General features: G+C 64.4%; 5 protein-coding genes across 5 annotated transcripts; 3 read left to right on the top strand and 2 right to left on the bottom strand.

The window, feature by feature from the left end:
* Window positions 1-96: 96 nt before the first annotated feature.
* MNEG_1892 (Dynein heavy chain 1, axonemal) lies at window positions 97-8,088 on the top strand (the record flags this gene model as incomplete). The annotated part of the gene is made up of 19 exons (XM_014049626.1): window positions 97-132; window positions 561-773; window positions 1,157-1,282; window positions 1,429-1,689; window positions 1,890-2,112; window positions 2,293-2,513; window positions 2,842-2,910; window positions 3,086-3,153; window positions 3,371-3,499; window positions 3,756-3,831; window positions 4,204-4,296; window positions 4,589-4,660; window positions 4,901-4,987; window positions 5,325-5,444; window positions 5,742-5,836; window positions 6,145-6,265; window positions 6,791-6,943; window positions 7,202-7,391; window positions 7,793-8,088. The coding sequence occupies 19 exons, from the start codon at window positions 97-99 to the stop codon at window positions 8,086-8,088; spliced, it is 2,649 nt and encodes an 882-aa protein (XP_013905080.1).
* A 1,089-nt stretch (window positions 8,089-9,177) lies between these two features.
* Window positions 9,178-12,629, bottom strand: MNEG_1893 (ubiquitin thioesterase protein OTUB1; the record flags this gene model as incomplete). Its single annotated transcript, XM_014049627.1, has 8 exons — window positions 9,178-9,194; window positions 9,410-9,635; window positions 10,215-10,319; window positions 10,667-10,837; window positions 11,295-11,391; window positions 11,660-11,822; window positions 12,067-12,124; window positions 12,414-12,629. The coding sequence occupies 8 exons, from the start codon at window positions 12,627-12,629 to the stop codon at window positions 9,178-9,180; spliced, it is 1,053 nt and encodes a 350-aa protein (XP_013905081.1).
* A 570-nt stretch (window positions 12,630-13,199) lies between these two features.
* On the top strand, window positions 13,200-16,109 carry MNEG_1894 (hypothetical protein; the record flags this gene model as incomplete). The annotated part of the gene is made up of 5 exons (XM_014049628.1): window positions 13,200-13,562; window positions 13,718-13,791; window positions 14,074-14,215; window positions 14,387-15,272; window positions 16,102-16,109. The coding sequence occupies 5 exons, from the start codon at window positions 13,200-13,202 to the stop codon at window positions 16,107-16,109; spliced, it is 1,473 nt and encodes a 490-aa protein (XP_013905082.1).
* Window positions 16,110-17,383: 1,274 nt separating this feature from the next.
* MNEG_1895 (hypothetical protein) lies at window positions 17,384-19,031 on the top strand (the record flags this gene model as incomplete). The annotated part of the gene is made up of 6 exons (XM_014049629.1): window positions 17,384-17,449; window positions 17,595-17,648; window positions 17,891-18,009; window positions 18,198-18,347; window positions 18,646-18,749; window positions 18,952-19,031. The coding sequence occupies 6 exons, from the start codon at window positions 17,384-17,386 to the stop codon at window positions 19,029-19,031; spliced, it is 573 nt and encodes a 190-aa protein (XP_013905083.1).
* A 578-nt stretch (window positions 19,032-19,609) lies between these two features.
* Window positions 19,610-20,184, bottom strand: MNEG_1896 (hypothetical protein; the record flags this gene model as incomplete). Its single annotated transcript, XM_014049630.1, has 2 exons — window positions 19,610-19,732; window positions 19,993-20,184. 2 exons carry the CDS (start codon window positions 20,182-20,184, stop codon window positions 19,610-19,612), a joined length of 315 nt encoding a protein of 104 aa, XP_013905084.1.
* Window positions 20,185-20,234: the final 50 nt, after the last annotated feature.

Below are 20,234 nucleotides of genomic sequence, written 5' to 3' on the forward strand. Positions count from 1 at the left end.
GCCGCGTCTTGGCCGGGTTGCCGCTTCTGGAGCCGTCCTGGCTTTTGTTTGGGGTTATTGTGGGGTGCAGGGAAAGGTGGGGGGGAAGTCGGGGCGATGGTGCGAGCGCAGGGGGTGTGGTGTGGGGGGGAGGTGGGCATTTGAGGGGGTTTGGCCTGGGCGATTTGGCCTGGCAGGCTTGATTTTTGTAGATGTTTGTGGCGGAGAGTGTTCTTGCATTGTTGCACAAGAGTAGATGGGAGGCTGCTGTGGGTGACGGGGGTTCGCCATGGTGTGTCGGCGCATGCCAGGATTTGGGGGGGGGGGCATGTGATAAGGGGTTTGGCAAGTGGGAAGGCTAGGACCAAACGGAGGGGTGCTGTATTTCCACAAAGCAATGACAGATGCACCTCTAGTCATTCTGTGATGCAGCGGCCCAAAGCTGCCAGCATAAGTGGAAACCGTAAGGCCTGCCCCCTGCAGCCAGCAGCTCCCCATTATAGGCAGCTCCCTTATTGTGTCAGACCGCCTGCTGCAGTTGCCCCCAACCTTGACCACACCCGCCCTCTCTCCCTCCCCAGGTGACCTCCAACGAGGTTGCTGCGCGCATGGCCGAGGCGGAGGCCACGGAACGAGACATTGACGCGGCGCGCGAGGGGTACCGCCCCGTGGCGCGCCGCGGGGCGCTGCTGTTCTTTGCCATCAGCGAGCTGGCTGGGGTTGACCCGATGTACCAATACAGCCTGGGGTGGTTCAGAGCGCTGTTCGTGCGCGGCATGGAGGAGACGCCAAAGGTGTGTGTGTGTGTGTGTGTGTGCGTGCATGTGCGTGCGTGTGTGTGTTTGTGTGTGTGTGTGCGCGTGTGTGTGTATGTGTGTGTGTCTGTCCGCTTGCTCGCTTCATGTATGTGCTGTGGGTGGTGTGTGTACGTGTGTGGTGTGTGCGCACAACAGAGGGTCTGTGAAGGGTCAGGGCTCCAACATTCGTGCAAGCTTGGGGGTGGGGGTTGCCATACGCGTGCATGAGAGGCGGACGCGTCGATCAGATGACGAAAGCTGTCGTGGGAAGCTTCTTGCTATGGTAGCAGTTGGGTTGTTGCGATCAGGTGACGACCTTTATGGTAAGCGAGATGGCATCACCACCGCCCCGCCAAATGCGGCCCACCGGCCGTGCGAAGGCCGACAGCGTGGACGCGCGCGGCGCCGCCCTGAACGAGGCGTTCACCTTCTCCCTGTTTGAGAACGTGTGCCGGTCCCTGTTTGAGCGCCACAAGCTCATGTTCTCGTTCATGCTGGCCGTCAAGGTGCGTGGGGGGGGGCTCAGGGGTGTGGAATCAATTGCAATGGCATGGCACCAGGAAACTCACCCTGGCGACACACGCTGGACACGTGGCTGAAGATACGATAAATGCAGTCCAATGACACACCCCTGTGTGCGCTCGCCCCCCAGGTGATGCAGCAGCAAGGGCGCATCGACGCAAAAGACTGGCGCTTCCTCCTTGCCGGTCCCACCGCCGCCCCGGCCCGCACCCCCGGCGCCGGCGCCGCCGAGGCGCCGCCGCCGCCGCCAGCCAACCCCGGGGCGGGCTGGCTGACCAACAAGTCTTGGGGCGAGGTGCTGGCGCTGGACGCGCTGCCGGCCTTTTCTGGGTTTGCGCAGCACGTGGCGGAGTGTGAGGAGCATTACCACGCCCTCTTCGACAGCGCACAGGTGGGGCGTGGTGCCCCCGCTGAGGCCTGTGGATGCAGCCTGTGGATACAGCCAGTTTACACGGTGACTGGCTTGCTGTACCCTGCATTGGAAGCTTCCTGTCAGCTTAGTCATCTGACCTGATCACGCAAGTTCTGTGCAAGTGGCAGTGTGCGCCTCAAAACATGAAACTTTCAATCGTAATTGCAACCGTGCTGCAGGCCCACGAGCACCCCCTGGCGGAGCCCTTCGCCTCGCGCCTCTCCAGCTACCAGCGCCTCCTGGCGCTGCGCTGCCTGCGGCCCGACAAGGTCCTGGCGGGCGCGCGGCTGTTTGTCGGGGAGGTGCTGGGGCGGCGGTTCGTGGAGCCGCCGCCGTTTGACTTGGCGACGTGCTTTCGGGAGAGCGGGCCCGCGACGCCGCTGGTGTTTGTGCTGTCGCCCGGTGAGGCTTTGGAGGCGGTATGGCCGGGTCTTGCCGGCCTGACCACGCGCACAGTCACAATGACACGTCTATATGTCTCCTTGCTTCTTGTGTACCTGCTACCGTAGTCTTTCAAACCTGACACCCGGAGTATAGATCTTGATTATGGGTTTCGACGTGATCGCTGCCCAAATTCTGCAGGCGCCGACCCCATGGCCGACCTCCTGGCGCTGGCGGAAGAAATGAAGTTTTCGAAAAAGTTCGAAAAGGTGTCGCTTGGCCAGGGCCAGGGCCCGAAGGCCGAGCGGCTGCTGGCGGCCGGCATGGAGCGCGGGCTGTGGGTGTGCCTACAGAACTGCCACCTGGCTGTCAGCTGGCTGCCCACGCTGGAGCGCATCGTGGAGGGCATACAGCCCGACAAGGTGGGCTTGGCACGGTCCAGCTAGCTGTGTTGCTACAAAGTTGTGGTGCATGGGTTTGGTGGGTTTGTCAGCCGTGCATGGGAATCAGGGGGTGCCGCTGAAGCCTGCAGCCAGCCGGCGCTGTGCGCCTCAAGGCGCTCAACCGCCTTGATAACGTTCGCTTTCACCAATCTCGGCATTACCCAAGCCTTGCCTACTCACCCCTCAGTCTGGCCAGGCCCACAAACGTTCACACCTATGCACGTGTGCAGCACACACACAAGCTCACCGGCCCACGCGCCACCGCCGACACACCCACGCTCCACCCAACCGCCACCCTCCCCCAAAGGTCCACAAAGACTTCAGGCTGTGGCTCACCAGCGCACCCAGCCCGGCCTTCCCGGCGTCAATCCTCCAGGTGGGCGGGGATGCCAAAGGGGCCGCCGGCGCAACGCTCGATGACGCCACCCGGCCTCCGGCTTCGCGCCGCCCAGCCGCGCGCCCTGCCACCAACGAGCCTTTGCGGAGCATGCGACCCCCTCTCCGGCGGCACCCCAAGTGTTGGCCGCAAACTTGCTCCTCTGAATCGGCAGGAGGGCGTGAAGATGAGCCTGGAGCCGCCGGCCGGCCTGAAGGCCAACCTGCTGCGACAGTACAACAGGTGGGGGTAGGGGTTGGGGTGAGACTTGGGGCAACCAGCCGGCAGGCCGCCAAGGCGGCTTCGTGCTCTTGTTTGGTGTGCATAACAATACGTCAAGTCAGGACCACTGCTCGTCCAAAGCCGCTGTGGATCACAGAGCGGTCGTAAGGCCGGCTGCCGATGCTCTTTTTCCAGACGGCAACCCCCTGAACGCCCCGAAAAAACCTCTCCGTGGCAGGTTCTCGGAGCAGTACCTGGCCGGCAGCAGCCGGCCCCTGGAGTGGCGCCGCCTGCTGTTTGGCATGTGCCTCTTCCACGCGGTGGTGCAGGACAGGCGCAAGTTTGGGCCGCTGGGCTGGAACATACGGTGGGGCCCGCCGGCAGAGTGCTGCCAGCCAAAGCCCTGCGGCGCGCCATAGCGAGGGCGAGAGCCGCCGGGGTCGCGACGCTGCGGCGGCCCGCGAGGCGTGGATTCCTGCTGGCCGAAAATAAGTTGATGGCACAAACCCCACTTCTTTACAATCGCCCATCCACACACGCAAGCGCCCGCCGGCACTCGCGTGCACCTCCCTCCCCCTCTCCACACACACTTCTTATGTCACCCCTCATGAATGCGCGTGCAGCTACGACTTCACGGATGGGGACCTGTCTGTGAGCCTGGCTCAGATGAGGGAGTTCCTGGAGGAGGCAAAAGACCAGGTGAGGCCCTCCCCCCTTGACTGCGACAGGATGCCGCATGCTAGGAAGATCCCCAAGCGCATCCCATCACCTGAACAGCCCGAAGGCAGCTTGTTTGCGCGCGAAGCAGCAGCAGCCGTACTATCGGCCGTCCGCATCCGCAGCAGAAAAACCAGCCGCACTACCCGCCCCTCCGCGCCGCCCGGAACGCTCGCTCGAAACAACCGTTTAGATGCTTGGCGTTGCGTCCGACGCTGGCGTCTGCACATCTGAAACGGCCCTTCAAACAGCTCGACACAACCTGAATCCCGCACACTCTTTTCTTTTGAAATCCGCAAGCCGCTCACTGCTTGATTCGAGACCCGCATCCGCACCCCCGTCAAACCGCCCCAGGTGCCGTACAAGGTGCTGCGCTTCCTCTTCACTGAGATCAACTACGGCGGCAGGGTCACAGACGCCCAGGACCGCCGCCTCATCAACGCCCTGGTGGAGGGCTTCTGCGGCCCCAAGGCGAGGGGAGGGGGAAAGGGACGGACTTCAATGAGCAGTGCTGCGTGAAAAGAGCCTTGTGTCACGTGGTCATGAGGCGTCCTCATGCGCCAAACGATCTCCTGGGGTTGAAATTCTGCTTGTCGCATCGCCCCAACAGCGACTGTCAGCTGGGGGTTGCACCTGCTGGGGCCTGGTACAGTTGTGTGTGGTTGCAAATGTCGAAGCAAGGCAGCTGTGCCTGCTAAGGCCGGGCTGATGGTGTGTCTGCCTGGCTTCCATGCACCAGGTGCTGGAGGAGGGTTACGCCTTCTCACCCGGCGGCACCTACGCCACACCCGGCTGCGAGACGGTAAAGGAGGTGCGTATTGCTTGCCAAACAGCGATGGCGGATGGCAGGTGGATAATGGCGCATGGCGAAGGAGTTATGCATAGATGAGAGGGCACTCATGCGCGCACACGAACGGGGCCGAATCACCCGACTGACCCGCCGCACCCGTGTGAGCGTTTTTTGGACCCAGGTTCACCTTGTTTTGGCGTCCCGTGCGAGACCGCTTCCTGTCACTTCCCGCGTCACGGCCCGTCCTGCCCTCCACCGCAGTTTGTGGAGCACATCTCCTCCTACCCCCTGGCCCCCTCCCCCGACATCTTTGGCCTCCACGACAACGCTGACATCACATGCGAACAGGTGACAGCAGGGGAATAGGACAAAGGGAGCCATAGTATGCGCACCAAAGCCGCCCCTGAGCTGACCTCACCTGCGAAGAGGTGACAGGACAGAGAAACAATAGCATGCGCGCCAAACCCTTAGGTCAAGCCAGCGCCTCAATGCAGTTCGCTACCGGTGTTTGGGGCCCCATTGACGGGCGTTAGGCCTAGTCCCAGGCCATTTGTGGGCCAGGGGCGGCGCCCACCCCCCAGTATAGTCAGATGGATTGCGGTTTGCAAATTGTGGTCGCCTGTCGCACGTCGCACTCGACCAAGGCGCCCTCATTCCTCGCCGCCACCCCCGCGGCTGCCTGCAGGCCGAGTCCTATGGGATGCTGGGCTCCCTGCTGGCGCTGCAGCCGCGCGCGTCCGGCGGCGGCGGCGGCGAGAGCCAAGAGGACGCCATAGCGCGCATAGCAAACGGGATCCTGGAGACGGTGGGCGATGAGTCGTGCTTTGGAGGGCTCGGGTGACGGGGAGCTTTTGCGTCGGGACACATGGCCGGTGACTCTGCTTACTACACCATTGGCGGCTCTAACGGGGGGGGGCCTTGAGGTGGCTTCACGGCAGAGGCGCATAACTTGATGGAGCAGAGCGCGCTACACATATGCATCAGATGGGTTATCAACCACACTGCCAACGCGTTTGAAACAATAGTCCTGCCTTCAAGAAGCAACTGACTGTGTGATTATGCGATGCCATGCCCATTGCTTTCATCGACCCCCTCGTCGCAGCTGCCGGCCTCCTTTGACCTGGATGCGGTGGCGGCCGCATACCCCACGTCCCACGCCGAGTCCATGAACACCGTGCTGCTGCAGGAGTGCATCCGGTGGGTGGCCGGACGGGGCTGCCTGTTGCAAACCTCAGATACCTTATGCCAAAACTGCAGATCGGGGCGAGTCCGCGCAGTCCTGATCGGGGACACGGCAACCAACCTGCGCCATGCCGTTTGTGGGCCGTTATGCATGGAGTATAGCCTGAGAGGCCCGCAGCGGGCCCCGCTGCGTGCGTGTCGGTAGATTTTTTTCGACTGCGCAGATTGTACAAGTCTCACCAACACAATCGCCGCCGCACACATGCGCCTGATCCGCGCTCTCGCCTGACCTTTCGACCTGCACCCCACCCCGGGCCCCCCAGGTACAACGCGCTGCTGGAGGTGGTGCGGGGCAGCCTGCAGCAGGCGCTCAAGGCGCTGCGCGGCCTGGTGGTGATGAGCCCAGACCTGGAGGCCGTGGCCTACAGCCTCTACGACAACCAGGTGGGTGAAGGGGGGGGGGCTGAGGAGGAGGCTGCTACTGCTCGGGTCAGTGTTCGTTTTTTAGGACGGAGGCCGGGCGGCATGATGATGCCGATCCTGGAGGTTTTGATTTGGGTGCCGGCCTTAGGTTCCAGGGGCTTTGGCGGGGGTCAGGTTTGGGCAAAGCTAGCGGATGCGCGGTGGGCCTGTGAAAAGACTGTCATGACGAAAGCTGCATCAAACGAGGCAGGGCTTGCAGCGGGGCTGTGTGTGACGGCGCCGCAATGAGGCGGCCCTCCCTGGCAGGGCGCGGAGACCAAACAGGGATGGACTGCTGCGGGGACCTTCATGCCGCGCCCACATCTCGCGGCGCCTTACGATGCCACCCGCCTTCACCCCATCGCAGACGCCCGATACACCCCTCCCTCACCCGATCAGCCCCGCGCCTTCCAAACCCCAAAGATATGGTGTCACTGCAACCAACGTCCCTGAACCCCCACTACATCGGCCAACTGCCTCTCACTCAATCCCCCCCGCTCTCGACAGGTCCCCGAGGCGTGGGCGGCCAAGGCATACCCGAGCCTGAAGCCCCTGGCGGCCTGGGTGGCCGACCTGCTTGAGCGGCTGAGGTTCATAGGGGGCTGGGTGGCGCAGGGGCGGCCCGCGGTCTACTGGATATCGGGCTTCTTCTTCCCACAGGTGTGTGCGCGTGTGTGCACGCGCGCGCGCTCGCGCACACAGGCGCCAAGGGTGGGGGCGGTTGCGCCTCGTCTGTTAGGACCATTCAGTGAGTTCCCAGGCCTGGCGCCTGCAGTAGCAGCGACCCCTTGCAGAGCCCATGCTTCAGCACCGCCGCGTTGCGCACTCCCTTCGGAGGCACGATGCACTGCCGCCCCGCGTCTGTCGATCCCCCCACGCCCCGCCCCTTCCCTGTATCCCTGTGCCCCCCGCCCAAAGGCCTTCCTGACCGGCATGCTCCAGAACTTTGCGCGCCGCCACGGCCACCCCATTGATGCTGTCGCGTTTGAGCACCTGGTCATGGACTTTGGGCCGCCAGGGGGCCAGTGGGAGGCGCCAGAGGACGGCTGCTACGTGCGGGGGCTGTTCCTGGAAGGGGCGCGCTGGGACGCGGAGGCGCACGCGCTAGGTGGGCCGGCGCGGATGTGCGGGGCCTTGGCGGGGGGCTGGCGGGCAGGTGTTTGATGCCCAGGAGTCTCTCCGCGCTGGCGGGGATGCGGGGGCGCCTCTGGCCGGGATAGGGGGGCGCACCCGCTGGGTTGGCTGCGGCGAGTGCCCCGCTGCCAGCGCGCGCTCGTCCCAAGTGCGTGCTTGCCACCCCCGGCCTGCCATCTGTTGCGCCGCGGCTTCTCCGGCGGCGCCCCGTGCTTTGCCCCTCCCCAGTTTGCAAACTCAGCAAGCCACACCCCCAACCCCACCTCAGCCTTCCCCTTACCCAGCCCAGCAAAGCCCGCCCCCACTTCCCCACCCCAACCAAAGACTCAACCCACCTCGCCCCGACCCACCGCGTGCCCCCCACCCCTCCCCAAGCCGAGTCGCGCCCCAAGGAGCTGTACACACAGATGCCCGTCCTCTGGCTGCGCCCCCGCCACACCCGTGGCGCCACCGCCGCCGCCGCCAACGCCACCGCCGCCGCGCCGGCCCCTGCCGCTGCGGCGCGCGGCTACGAGTGCCCCCTGTACAAGACCGTGCAGCGCGCCGGCACGGTGTCGACCACCGGCCACTCCACCAACTTTGTCATGAGCGTCGACCTGGATGGGGGCGGCCGGCCGGCAGGGCACTGGGTCGCGCGCGGCGTCGCGCTGTTTGCGGCGCTGCCCTTCTGAGCTGCGTGAGCGGAGCCGCGTCGGTGCACGGTGGTTGGGAGGTGCTGCTGGGCTTTGTTGGGCCCTTGCTTGCCCTCGGTGTGCTGGTGGGTTGTGGTCGCCCGCTACACACATATTCACATGCCTGTGTGGACGGTTGTTAGGTCGACACCTTTGCTAGCCCGCTCGCACGTGTCAAACCGCTGCAAGTGCGCTGGGCACATACGCAAAAGGGCTGTAATATTGTGCACTGAGCTCCTGTCAGGTCCTTTCTCCTAGCGGCTGGGCTCATGAGCAGGGCTAATAGATAAAGAGAGGGGAGCGTGGTGAGCCGGCCACAGCTGTGTGGAAACATGTACTGCACTGCTCAGGCCACGCCAGAGCGGCATGCTGCGCCAGCTCTCTCGCTTGCTTAAAGGCTGCGAGCAAGTGCGGATACCAGAGGGTCGGCCGGGACGAGCAAGCTTCCACTGTCAGCAGGCCAGGCGTCACCACATAGCCAGCATTGGGGATGCGAGGGCAAGTCTTCGGTAGCCCAGCCCGAAGCTGCCAAGCAACTACTGCTTGCTGTGAACGTATAATACAGGGGCCTCAAGCGCTTACTTGCTCGTCACACTGGCAACGCCGAGTAAGCCAATCCAAGCTGCTTGATCCCAACAAATTCCAATGGAAGGCGCTGCAAACAAGCAGCGCTGCCAAGGAAGGCCGGGGCCGACACGCTTGCAGGTGGCTGACATCACGTGGGTTGCAAGCAAAAAATAGGCGGTCGAGCATTGGTGGGCTCAGGCCTTGCCATGTGTGTTGCGGCAGCCCACGATCATTGCTCGACAGGGGCAATGCCAGGCTGGGTGTGCGCCGGCGCTGTGTACGCATGATGCGAAGGATCGGGGATCCAGGTCGCAAGGCAAGGAATAGCTGGGACACGCGGGCATGTCCAACACACACCACGCACGTGGTCAAGCGGCAGACAGCGGGCCAGCGCAGCCTGCTGGCTGTGCCGGCCTGGAAGCTGCCTGGAGCTGCGCATCAGTAATCAGGAGGCCACCAGCTTGGGATCTGTCAGAGGGTTGGTTCGGGGTGCAAATGGATCAGCAGACGGGCCGACAAAACCTACCACTTGGCACAGCCTGCATGGCTAAAGGGATGGGGCAGGCGGGGCCGCTGCGTGCATGTGGCGGCTGGGAAGGTCAGCTGCACAGTGGCCGCAACGCGGCAGGGCAGGCGGCGTCGGGGCCCTTGCCGGGCGTGCAGACATATTGGACGGGTGCCAACACGCCTGCCCCGCCCTGCCGTGGGGATAATCAAACCCCAAACACGCCCCTACCCGGAAAAATGGACTCACATGCCACATCGTAGTGCCCGGGGCGGTACAGCAAGTGCACGCTCGGCTTCCGCCCGCCCGCCGCGCCGCCGGCACCGCCGCTGCCCGCTGCGGCCGCGAGAGCGCCGGCGCCGTCTGGGCTGGGCTCGAAGCGGTGCACCTCGCACTCTGCGCCGCCGCTGCCGCCGCCGCCGGCGCCGCCCAGGCCGCGCTCGTGGCTGTCCAAGTAGACTATGGTTATGGGCACCTTGGGGGTGGTTGGGTGGGTGGTTGAGTGGGGTCTTATTGAAGTGGGGCAGGGCGCAGGGTGCAATGCTTGGAGGGCAGACCGGGTGGGCGGGAGGGGAAGGGGAAACCGGGTGGGTTGGTGGGATGCACTTCCAAGGAACCACGGCCGACCCCAGCTGCCCAGCACCTCCAGGTCGTTGAACCCCATCACACGCGATGCTGTGCAATGCCATTCCACGCACAGAGAGGGCAGTCGCCTATCCATCGTCCGCGCTGCACCTGTGGGCAGCCTGCTGATCACCGGCTGCCAGGCACGCGCGCCGCCGCTGAATGGCAGGCGTGCTCATTGCAATGCAGGGACCCAGGTGTTGCGCAGTCACCCCTGGGCCACGGTTACCCCCTGCGCCTCGCAGGCCTTGGCAACCAAGCCACCTTCCTGCAGCTTCCTTTGTCACCCACAACATCCCCCTTGCTCCCCTTCAAACTCGCATGCCAACCTGCATGCGCTCACGCACACAGCAGCACGAGCACATGCACACAACACAACACACACACACACGCGCGCGCCCCAATGCATGAACACACACGCCCTGCTCACCTGCAGTGCGTCGCAGAGTGCCTGCGCGTGCAGGTGGTCGCTCTCCTCAGCCATTGGCTCCACAAAGCGCCGGCAAAAGTCCGGCACATCCATGTCCGCCACACCCTGCGGTGTGCGTTGGGGGGGCCCGGGGATGAGGCAGGGCGGGGAGCCGGCAAGACAGGGGGGATGTGCTTCTCCGACGCTGCTGTCACCCGCACGCGCCCAGAGTGCATGGGTGCTGCCTTCACGTGGTGCGTGGCTGGTGTCAAGCGCCGTCCGACGACAATTGCCCGGCCCCCACCCCACCCACCATCCGGCAGGCACCACGCCTCAGTAAAAGCACCCTTCCCATCCCGAAACATCTGTGTTCTCGAGGCCCCCTCCCTCCTTCACGCCCCCCCTCGGCCAGCTCTAGATGACCCCCCTCCCCAGCCCCTTGCTTTGCCCCCTAACCGACCCTCCCTGCCCACCAGCACGAAGGGCGCAAAGTGCTCCTGCCGCGCCTGGATCTCCGCGCTGGTGACGAACCGCATGAGCATGACGATCATGTTGCTGACCGTGTCGTCCCGGAAGTTGGCCAGGAGGGTGCCCATGTCGGCGCCCTGGCCGGGCACGGCCGCGCCCACGCAGATCGCGTTGACCTTTGGAGGGGGTAGGGTGGAAGATGGTAGCTTTGAAATCATACGATAGGCCAGAACAAGTATAATTGAATAGGAGGAAACAGGATGGGTTGGGATGCTTCAAGTAGGCCGGCCGTGGCGGCCTGCTTTGTGCGCAGGGCTGCTCAAGGAGAGGGAGGGGACGCCAAGTAGGGGCACGGGGCTCGCCTGGGGGGAGGGTGGGGGGTGCTCACGGATGAATGGTGCGTGGAAAACGGCGCAAGCGGCAGACGGTGGGCCGTGCGGCACAACTCCTGGCTTCTTCAACAACCCCCAACCGCGTCGGGCCACTCGCGCCGGGCTTGGAAGTGACGATGAAAGCCCTGGAAACATCCCTGGTTGCGAATCCCTCTGACCCCCACACACGACCAGGCAGACGCGCGAGTCGCAGGCCTGATGCACGCCGAGTGACATCATGATGACGTCATCACGGCCCCACCTGCCCGACCAGCATGTCCAGGGCGTCCTCGAACACCATTGGGTCGAACCCCGCCCCCACCATCCGCTGCTTGCACGCGTCAAGTGTGTGCAAGAACCTGGCCGCGGCGGCGTGGCAGTGCAGGGGAAGGTAAGGCGCGCTTGATTGTGAGCCAGGGAGGTGTCGCAGCGGCCCTCGTTGGGACGGCCTGACCAACCGGGCGGGGCTCCGCTGCCTGCGTATCCGCGTAGCAGCCGAGGCGGCGGCCGCGAAACATGTTTCTGCTGCACGTCCTGTGAACCAGATTGTTCCGCGGTTGACAACCCATGTTGGACTGCGATCATGACCACTCAACCTCGACAACGGCCAAGTGCAACCGCCCGCACTTTTGGCACTCTGCGTCGGCGTCGTTCACGAGCAGCCACTCCAGCAGGCCAAAAGCAGTGGCGCGAAAGAAGCAGTTGCCGTCGGAGCGAACGCGGCGGATGCCACCGTAGCGCGCCATGAGGGCACGGATTTTCGACACAAAAACAGGGTAGGAGCGGTAGTCTGACATTCATAGAAAGGGCGGGTGTGGCAGGGGTGGCATCGCAGTTGTGTTCACAACAGCGGGCGCAACGTGTGCATGCAGTGTGCGCTGCCTGTGTGCCATTCATGTGGGCTCCGCAAAAGCTGCAGCTTCTCGCATGGCGCTCTGTGCAGCCCGTCCAGCTTCCCGCCGCCTTTCCCCCGCCAAAATACAGCCGGGCCGCTGCAATGAGCAGACAGCCTGCCGGCCATCGCGCATGCTGACCGTGCCGCAGGGACGTGACCGTCGTGGCCGGGGCGTGCGCCGCGCCCGCGGCTGCGCCCTGCTTTTACGGGCGGCGCATGTGTGTGTGGGCCGCACTGCACCTTGTGTCAAGCTCTCTAGGGACTCCTTGTCCCCCACATATGGCTTCTTGGCTTCCTCCGCCCTGTCAGCATTTGCATAAGCGTCGTCGGACGCCGCACACGCTCGTGCGGGACGCGCAGCGATGCTGAGCAGCTGCCAGGTTCGAGATAGATAGCGGCGCCGCTCGCGGCATGAAGCATGCCCGGCCTGCCATGCCGCTGACTTGTCCCAGACAGATCGTGTGTGCTGAGTGCGTGCCAAGGCACCAGGCACCCCTCCGCCGTCACCAACCTGATGATATCAATGTTGGTCATGTCATCCAGCCGCTCCCCTGCAAACGCCCCCGTGTCGGCATCCACTGCGGCCTGCACCGCCCTGACCTCCTCCGCGACCGCCGCGGCCTCCGCCGCTGCGGCATCGACGGGCTCGTCGGCGGGGGGGGAAGGCGGCGCGGCGGCGGCAGCCTGCGATGGGTCCCCCATGCGTCCGCTGCGTATGCTGCTGCTGCTGCCTGTGCTATAGTCCGCGTCAAGCTTCCAGCAGCTTCTTGGTACCGATCAAAGAAAATGACCGCGACGTGAGACTCCGCACAGGGGCGGAGGGACCTTCTGACGGGCAATGGGCGTGGAGATGTGTAGATCGAAGCTGCGGCCGGCAGATATCGCATGCAAACGACCTGCAGTTAAAGCGTGTGTCCTGCCTGCTAATGGTGCAGAGAACCTGGCATCAAAAGGCTGCATGTCCCTGACAAATAATTCAAGTTGGGACAAAGGTCTCGTACCGAGACGACCGTTTGACGCTCATTCGTCGCGGTATGTTGGCGCATGCTCATTTTGGTATACAGTTGCTTGCTGCATGCTTACCGCATGATAGCAGATCAAGCGCGGCAGATTAGCTTGGTTGCGCTGCACTCCGCAATAGCATCGCATCACAACCACGCCAGCCAATGCAGCATCAGAACATCGCCTGAGCGAACAGCGTAGGCCGCGAGCCATCGGGCGTCGGCGGTGCTGCAGCAAGAGACGGGGCGGGAGCGCCAGTCGCTGCTCTCAATGAGCAGCCACGGGCCGGCCCACAGCAGCCTTGAAGCGGCAGAGTGCGGCGAGCAGGAAGTATCAGGAGGAGATGAGGACCTGTACTTCGATCAGGAAGAGGAGGGCGACAGCCAGGAGGATGAGGACGACGCAGTCGGCGCCTTGGGTGCTTTGGCTGCCGCTGCGGCTCAGCAAAAGCGCTGTCCCTCGCACGCCGCAGTAGACAACGCCGCAGGCAGCCAACTGCGGCACCACGGCGGTGGCGGCCGCGGCCACGGCGGCGGACGCGCGAGGGGCGGGCGGTCGGGTGGGCGCGGCCACGGCCATGATCGCCGTTTCAATCAGGCGGGAGCTCCCAGGCGGCAGCTGGGCTTCTGGCAGGTGGGGCCGGCGCCTTGCTCGCTCTGAGTGAACGGCTATGTTCCCGCCAAGATCTCCTGCATCCATGACTCCCAATGCGCTGTTGCGCACAAGTGGGGTGCGAGGTATGTTTGCGCCGCCTTCTGACAACCCGGTGCTCCCACCCATCACCCCAGCCTTTCAACGACTGGTGGCGCTCTCAGCTGGAGGCATCAGGCGCTCGCCCCAGATCCGAAGACATTCGCAGCTGGTGCGTCTCGTCCATGCACACATTGAATTTGCCTCATCGCAAACGCCCCGCCGCTTCTGACGCCACTGGTGCTTTTGGCCCTGATGGTGGCACCACTGCTTCCGCATCTGGTCCGGTGATAGTGCTGCTGCTGCTGCTGCTGGTGGTGGTGGTGGTGGTGGTGAAGGCCCATAACCCCTTGATTCAGATCTAGCACTGTGGAGCACCCATCGCATGTGCAGCCAACTACACCCTCCCTCCATCCCTCTACCACCCCCCCACACACACATCCGTTCTCTCCAGGCATGACGCCAACAGCGCGGCCGTGTGGGGCGCCAGCGCGCCAACGCTGGCGGAGACGCGCGTCCACGCCAAATGTCTGCGGTCAGTGAAGCTCGTGCGGCAGTACTTCCGCAAGTACCGCGCCCGCAAGAGGCGCGAGGAGGTGAGGGCGGCCGTGGCAGCAAACTCAGGGTTCCTGGCCGAGCGGGCAAAACCTGACGGCAGGTGCGGGCGTGCTCATGAAGCAAGGGAATCCACTGCATGGCGAAGGCGACCCAGCACGCCGACGCAGCTCGGCGGCAAAGCGTGCGGCCGGCCACTGCGCGCTGCGCAGGACTCTGGCTATGAGGGCGGCAGCGGCGGGCACGACGACGAGGGCGCGTGGCCGGCGCTCAGCAGCCAGAGCAAGAGGGCCAGGTCAATCAGGGGCCCCAGGACGGGGGCGGCGCAGCATGCAGAGGCGGGGCTTCAAGCCACAGCGGCGGCAGCGGCCGCGGCGCAGCCGTTCGCCGGCATGCCGAACGGGGTCGCGTGCTTCCCTTTCGCCGCGGGTGTGCATGGCATTGTGCCGGTGCCCCTCTCACTCCCGATGGCAGCCATGGGCGGGGTGCAGCCCGTCATGCCGCCAGGGCTGGCCCAGAGCCTGCTGCTGCAGAGCGGCTTCCCGGCCCCACTGCAGTTTGCGGGCTGGCAGGCGCAGACGCTTATGTTGCGGCAGATGCAGCAACAGCATGAGGCTAAATTTGGGCAGCAGCAAGCGTGGGAGGAGCAGCAGGTGGAGGAGCAGCAACAAGAGCAGCAACAAGAGCAGCAGCGGAGGCAGCAGCAGGCGCGGAGGCAGCAGCAGCAGCAGCAGCAGCAGCAGCAGCAGCAGCAGCAGCAGCAGCAGCAGCAGCTGGTGCAGCAGCAGCAGCAGCAGCAGGTGCAGCAGCAGGTGCAGCAGCAGCAGCAGCAGCATGTGCACCAACAGCAGCGGCGACAGCAGCAACAGCAGCAGGTGCAGCAGCAGCAGCAGCAGCAGCAGCAGCAGGTGCAGCAGCAGCAGCAGCAGCAGCAGCAGCAGCAGCAGAATGTGGCACAGGGCGTCACAGCACTGGCCGTTGCGGAGCTTCTGCGGCACGGCCCGCCCGCAGCTCCGCAGGAAAAGTCTGCGCACCTCGCCATGACCGCCTCCAAGCTAGCGCCCAAGCGGCAGCGCTCCATGTCAAGCAGCAGCGACGGTGCGCTTGCAGCAGCTGCTTCTGGCGGATGCTGGGCCAGAGGGGCTGGGCACACCATCCTCGCGGGCGCTGCAGTGGCCGAGGACGCAAGCACGCCTTGCGTGGTGCAAGCCGAGGAGCCTCCGCTGGTGGGGCACTTGAGATTTGACTCTGATCAGGCAGTTGTGGTGGCCGACAGGTTGCCTCCGGCGTCAGCCAGTGCCAAGCAGAGCTACTTGCCCTCAACGACCCAAGCCAGTCAGCCACAAGACCAGGAGCAGCAGAAGCAGGAGCAGCAGAAACAGCAGCAGCAGCAGCAGCAGCAGCAGCAGCAGCAGCAGCAGCAGCAGCAGCAGCACGAGGAGCAGCAGCAGCATGAGGAGCAGCAGCAGCATAGGCGACAGCAGGACCGGCCGGAGCATCACACAGTGCAGAGCGAGCAGCCGCAGCAGGGGCAGCAGCAGAACAAGCAGCAGCAGAGAAGACAGCAGCAACGTATGCAGGTCAAAACTGAACACAGCACCTGGCAATCCCAGCAGCAACTGCTCTGCAGCAGCCCCGACGCGCCGCGCCATGCCGCGCGTGTCCAGCAGCCGCCCGACCAGGGCGCCAACATGTCTGCCGTGGCTGAGAGGGCTGAGGGGGTTGCCTTGCTGGCAGACGAGGAAGTGGCGGCGCTCAGCCGGGGCCAGCTGGTGGAGCGCGTGCGGGCGCTGCAGAGGGAGGTGCAGCTGCAGGTAGGGCGGCTTTACGACGGCCGGGGTTGTGAGAGGCACAGGGGCTGTTGCCACGCGTGAACCGGCTTGCGTGAGCAGCACGAACGACAAATGCAAACCACATTATGGTACAGGCGTCTGAGTTGCACCCTGGCAGCATCGCGGTTCGCTCCTTCCTTGCCACCCCTTTGACGAGCGCCCCCGCTCGTGGTCAATCCCGCAGCGGCTCGCACTACAGGAGCTCACGCAGCGGCAGCAGCTGCCAGAAGTCACGGCGAACGCGCCGCGTGTACATCGGGCAGCTTGAGGGTGGATTCATTTGGACTGCACCCTGCTTGCGGTCCCAGGCCGCTCATCAGACAGATAGGCCAGCATGTCAACAAACGAAGGCACCGCAAAGAGCTCTGTCCTTGTGTGCACTGTGTGCACCTCGCTCAGCCATCGATGGCACCAACCCTGCGCATCTGGGCCGCTTGACCTGCACAGCATGGCGCAGCGCACCACAGCACAGCACAGCACAGCACAGCGCAGCACAGCGTAGCACTGCACAGTTTGCACCTGCATACTTAGCACGTCCGCCTGTGCTTACGTGATGCATATTGTCCCAACGCAAGTGTAGCATTTCGTATGAGCTGGTTTACGCCCTGCGCGCCCCTGAGTGGCTGCACGCCACAGCACCCTGCATGTCACTTAATTTGAGATTACTGACGGCTTCAATCTGCTCTTTTGACGCCAGATGCTGGTGGTAGTCTGCCGTCGGCCCCGAGATCAGTCCTGGAAAATTGTCACCCTCGGAGGAAACGCACGCACCGCCTGTTTTTTTGGTTGACCACATGTAAGCAACATATGCCTTGAGGAGGCATGGGCAAGGTCTGGTGGATGGCCGATTGGCGAGGCAGTGGCGGGAGCGGCATGCTGTCAGGTGCGGGACGAGCTGGTCAGGCATTGTGGAGGGGCTCGTGGCGCATGGCTGTGCCTTCTCCTGGGCCATGTGGCCAATGGCCACATGACCGTGCGCTGCTGAGCTCAAGCTGTGCGCTGACCAAAAGAAACCATCAGCTGCCTCCCTTTGAAAGGTACTCATGCTGCGCCATAGCTTATGTTATGTCTGTGAGCGGCGGCTGTGCATGTCAATGTGTTGACCATGAGCGCATGCCTCCGGGATAAATACAGAGCAGTTGGTACATGTCATGCCGTTGATCAGTAAGCCTCGCGATTCAGGTGCAGTTCTACCGCCGTATCTCAGCCTTAGCGAGACGCAGCCCAGCACATAATCAAGATCCGTGCGATCTGTAAATGCAGAACAGTGATTTGGTGTGTGTGTAATAACAGATGAAGATAGTTTCATTCATGCGTCCAGCACATAGCGCCGTGCACGCGGCTGGCTGAGGGTGCGCCAGCGCCGCTGCCTGCACAATGGACGCTCTGCGCCAGCAGGCCGCCAAGGCGGCCACTGCATACCGGGACTGGGGCTCCCTCCACGTAAGTGTTGAGGCCCGTTGTCGCACAATGGTGGCCGCAAACGTCGTACTGCTTCGCTGCTCGTGTGCGGGCGCGAGCCGATGGCGCTGCAATGCTTGAAATCTTGACCTCGTGCGTACCCTGCCGCCACTGTGCGGCCGGACAGGCACGCTCTGCCGCGGGGCTGGCGACCGCGGTAAATATCCTCGGGCGCCTTCAGGTAGGCAGGGCCAACCGCCGCTACCACCTGCGCTGCCTGCCCAACGGCCGCCGTAGCGGCTCTCAGTCGCGGCCGCGCCGCGCGGCGCGCGCCCAGCCCCTTGCGAATCGCTCACGCGCCGGCCGGCGCTGCGCACCGCAGGCGCCCCCCCTGCCCTTGCGTGCGCGAGCAGGCCGCACTGCAACTCGTGCTGCACCACTCATGGCACGGCCCGCTCCACCCCACCCCTTGCGCCTCCACAGGCCCTGCAGGACGCGTCCCATTTCGAGGCGCTGGGCTGCAGCAAGGAGGTCCAGGAGGAGGTCCTCGCGAAGCAGCTGCAGGCCCTCCATGCTGCCTTAGCCAGCGTCCACGCGGCGTTGTGAGTACGCTCATGCTTTCCCGCGGCCCGCGCCGCCGTTGTGGGCGGCGCTGCGGACCTCGGTTCGCGCCCTGGTTGCGCAGCCGCCATGAGCGGGGCCGTTGCTGTCTCGCCATGCGAGGCAGCTGAGCTGTTTGGGCCCTGTATCTGACCAGGGACGGTGGACTCGTCACTGCTGTTCCTCGCAGGTCCGAGATGCAGGCGCCAGTGAGGGAGCTTGAGCGCGCCGCCCTTGAGGCCGCCAAGCGCGGCGCCGCGATGCCGCTCGCGGCGGCGGCGCAGCGGCGGGGGCCGGAGCCGTCGGCGGCGGAGGTGGTGGAGGCGCTGCAGGACGCCTGGTGGGCGGCGGGGGCTCCGCGGGGGGGTCCATGCCGCCGCGATCCGCGCTGAGTCGGCACAACTGGGCTTGGTGGGCGCATGTTGCCTGTGCGGCCTTGCGACTGAAGCACGTGCAGCGGGGAATCATCTGGCCCTGGCTTGCGTGGCGCCCAACAGGCAACGCGGTAGCCAGGGGCATCTGAATAGCCATTTAGTATGCTGCCAGGGCAGGAGGATAAAATTAAAAAATGTTGTCCCGCTTGCGTTGCCATATGATCAAGTGGCTGGGGTCGTGCTTTGCATCCCGCCATGCCGCAGGCGGATGTGCCGCGACGAGCTGGTGCTGAAGCAGACGGCCGTCGGGCTGGTCACCCTGGACGCGTCACCCGGTGACACTGCCGCGCTGCTGGCCTGCTATGAAGGTGGGCCGGATGCCTCGGGCGCAGCCGTGGCGGGCAGCCATTGGCCGTGTCTGCCTCACTCTGAATGGCGAGTGCTGCTTTGCTGACAATGCGCTCTGCTGACGTCAGCTACGACATGCAGAGCTCCCTCGGCCACCGCTGTTATGATCTTTTCAACACGTGCACATCCGCCTTTTTCCGCCGCAACCCCTTGCACCTGCAGCCCAGCCAAACATCGACCAGCCGCGGCTGGAGGCGTTTTGGCAGCAGATGGCGGAGACGGCGCCCAGGAAACCGCTGTGATGGGCGGCGGCAGGGGCCTGACTTGTGGCGGGTGCTGCTGGTGTCACCCATGACCCAAGAACTGGATTGCTGAGCTTGCAAACTTAAGACCATTTTGACCCTGAAGATCATGTGTACATTACACTTGAGCACTCGACTTGTGCTCAGCAGTTGTTTCAAAAGCAAAGCGCCAAACACGGGCTGCAATAGAAAGGTGTGCTGGGGGACGGCTGCGGCTCCCCACTGGGCAGGCGTGAGCTTCAAGGAAACATGGTGCAAAAGCTGCGGAGGGAACAAACGGGGTGTTGCCCCTTGTAACTATGGAATCCTGGTTGTGCTCATTCTGGTGAGACAAGGGTAGCCTGGACAAGAGACACGCCCCCAACAATTCCCAGCTGTTCAAACGCACATCATAAGCGCGCCGCATATCCCTCTGTTCGCTCATCAGCCGTCGTGTTGCCCTTCGCCCATGCTGCGCCGAGCGCCAGAAAAGTGATTCCAGTGCCTTGGAACGGGGAGCGCGGACCTTGCACCCCACCGCGCGCACAGGGCAAGGCGCTGCCAGTTGTGGCCAAACACTAGGGGGCCCCACCAGTCGCCTAGCTCTGGCTGCCGCCGCCGCCCTCACCGGTGCGCCGCGCCTCCTGCTGCTGCAGCAGCTGGTCGCACATCGCCACCAACTCGGCGTTTTCGGTCTCCTTGGCCGCGCAGCGCGCCAGGGCCTGCGCGAGGGATCAGGGTGCGGGGCGCGGGGCGGGACTGGGTGGCGCATTGAGAAAAGTGCGGCGTCCATTTATGCTCTGCATTGGCTCGCCCATGCTGCGGCGACTGCAGAGGCCAGAGTCGGCTCTAGGGCTCTGCCCCGGCCCGCTGCCAACTCCCCACCGCAGCACCGCCCGTCGCAAGCCTACCACCACCTCGATACGGGGCACCGCCGCGTTTCAATCCTTGAAATTGAGAGGAAGCAAAGCCGCAAACTCACCTCTTTGAGCATCGTGCTCTTCTGAACATACTTCTGCTTCAGCTGCGCGTAGTGCTGCGCCGTCACCGCCAGCCTGTCCCGCTCCGCCGCCAGCGAGGACTGCGCCGCCGCGGCCGCCGCGAGCTGCGCGAGCGCCTCGCCGAGGCGCGCCCCGTCGGCGTGGGCGCGCGTGGACGCCTGCTCTGCCGCCATCTGGGCGGTGCAGACCTGGGGGGGGGGGGGCGGGGGGGGGGGGCCATTTT

Source organism: Monoraphidium neglectum (genome assembly GCF_000611645.1).
Source record: "Monoraphidium neglectum strain SAG 48.87 unplaced genomic scaffold scaffold00201, whole genome shotgun sequence".
NCBI classification, from domain to species: domain Eukaryota; kingdom Viridiplantae; phylum Chlorophyta; class Chlorophyceae; order Sphaeropleales; family Selenastraceae; genus Monoraphidium; species Monoraphidium neglectum.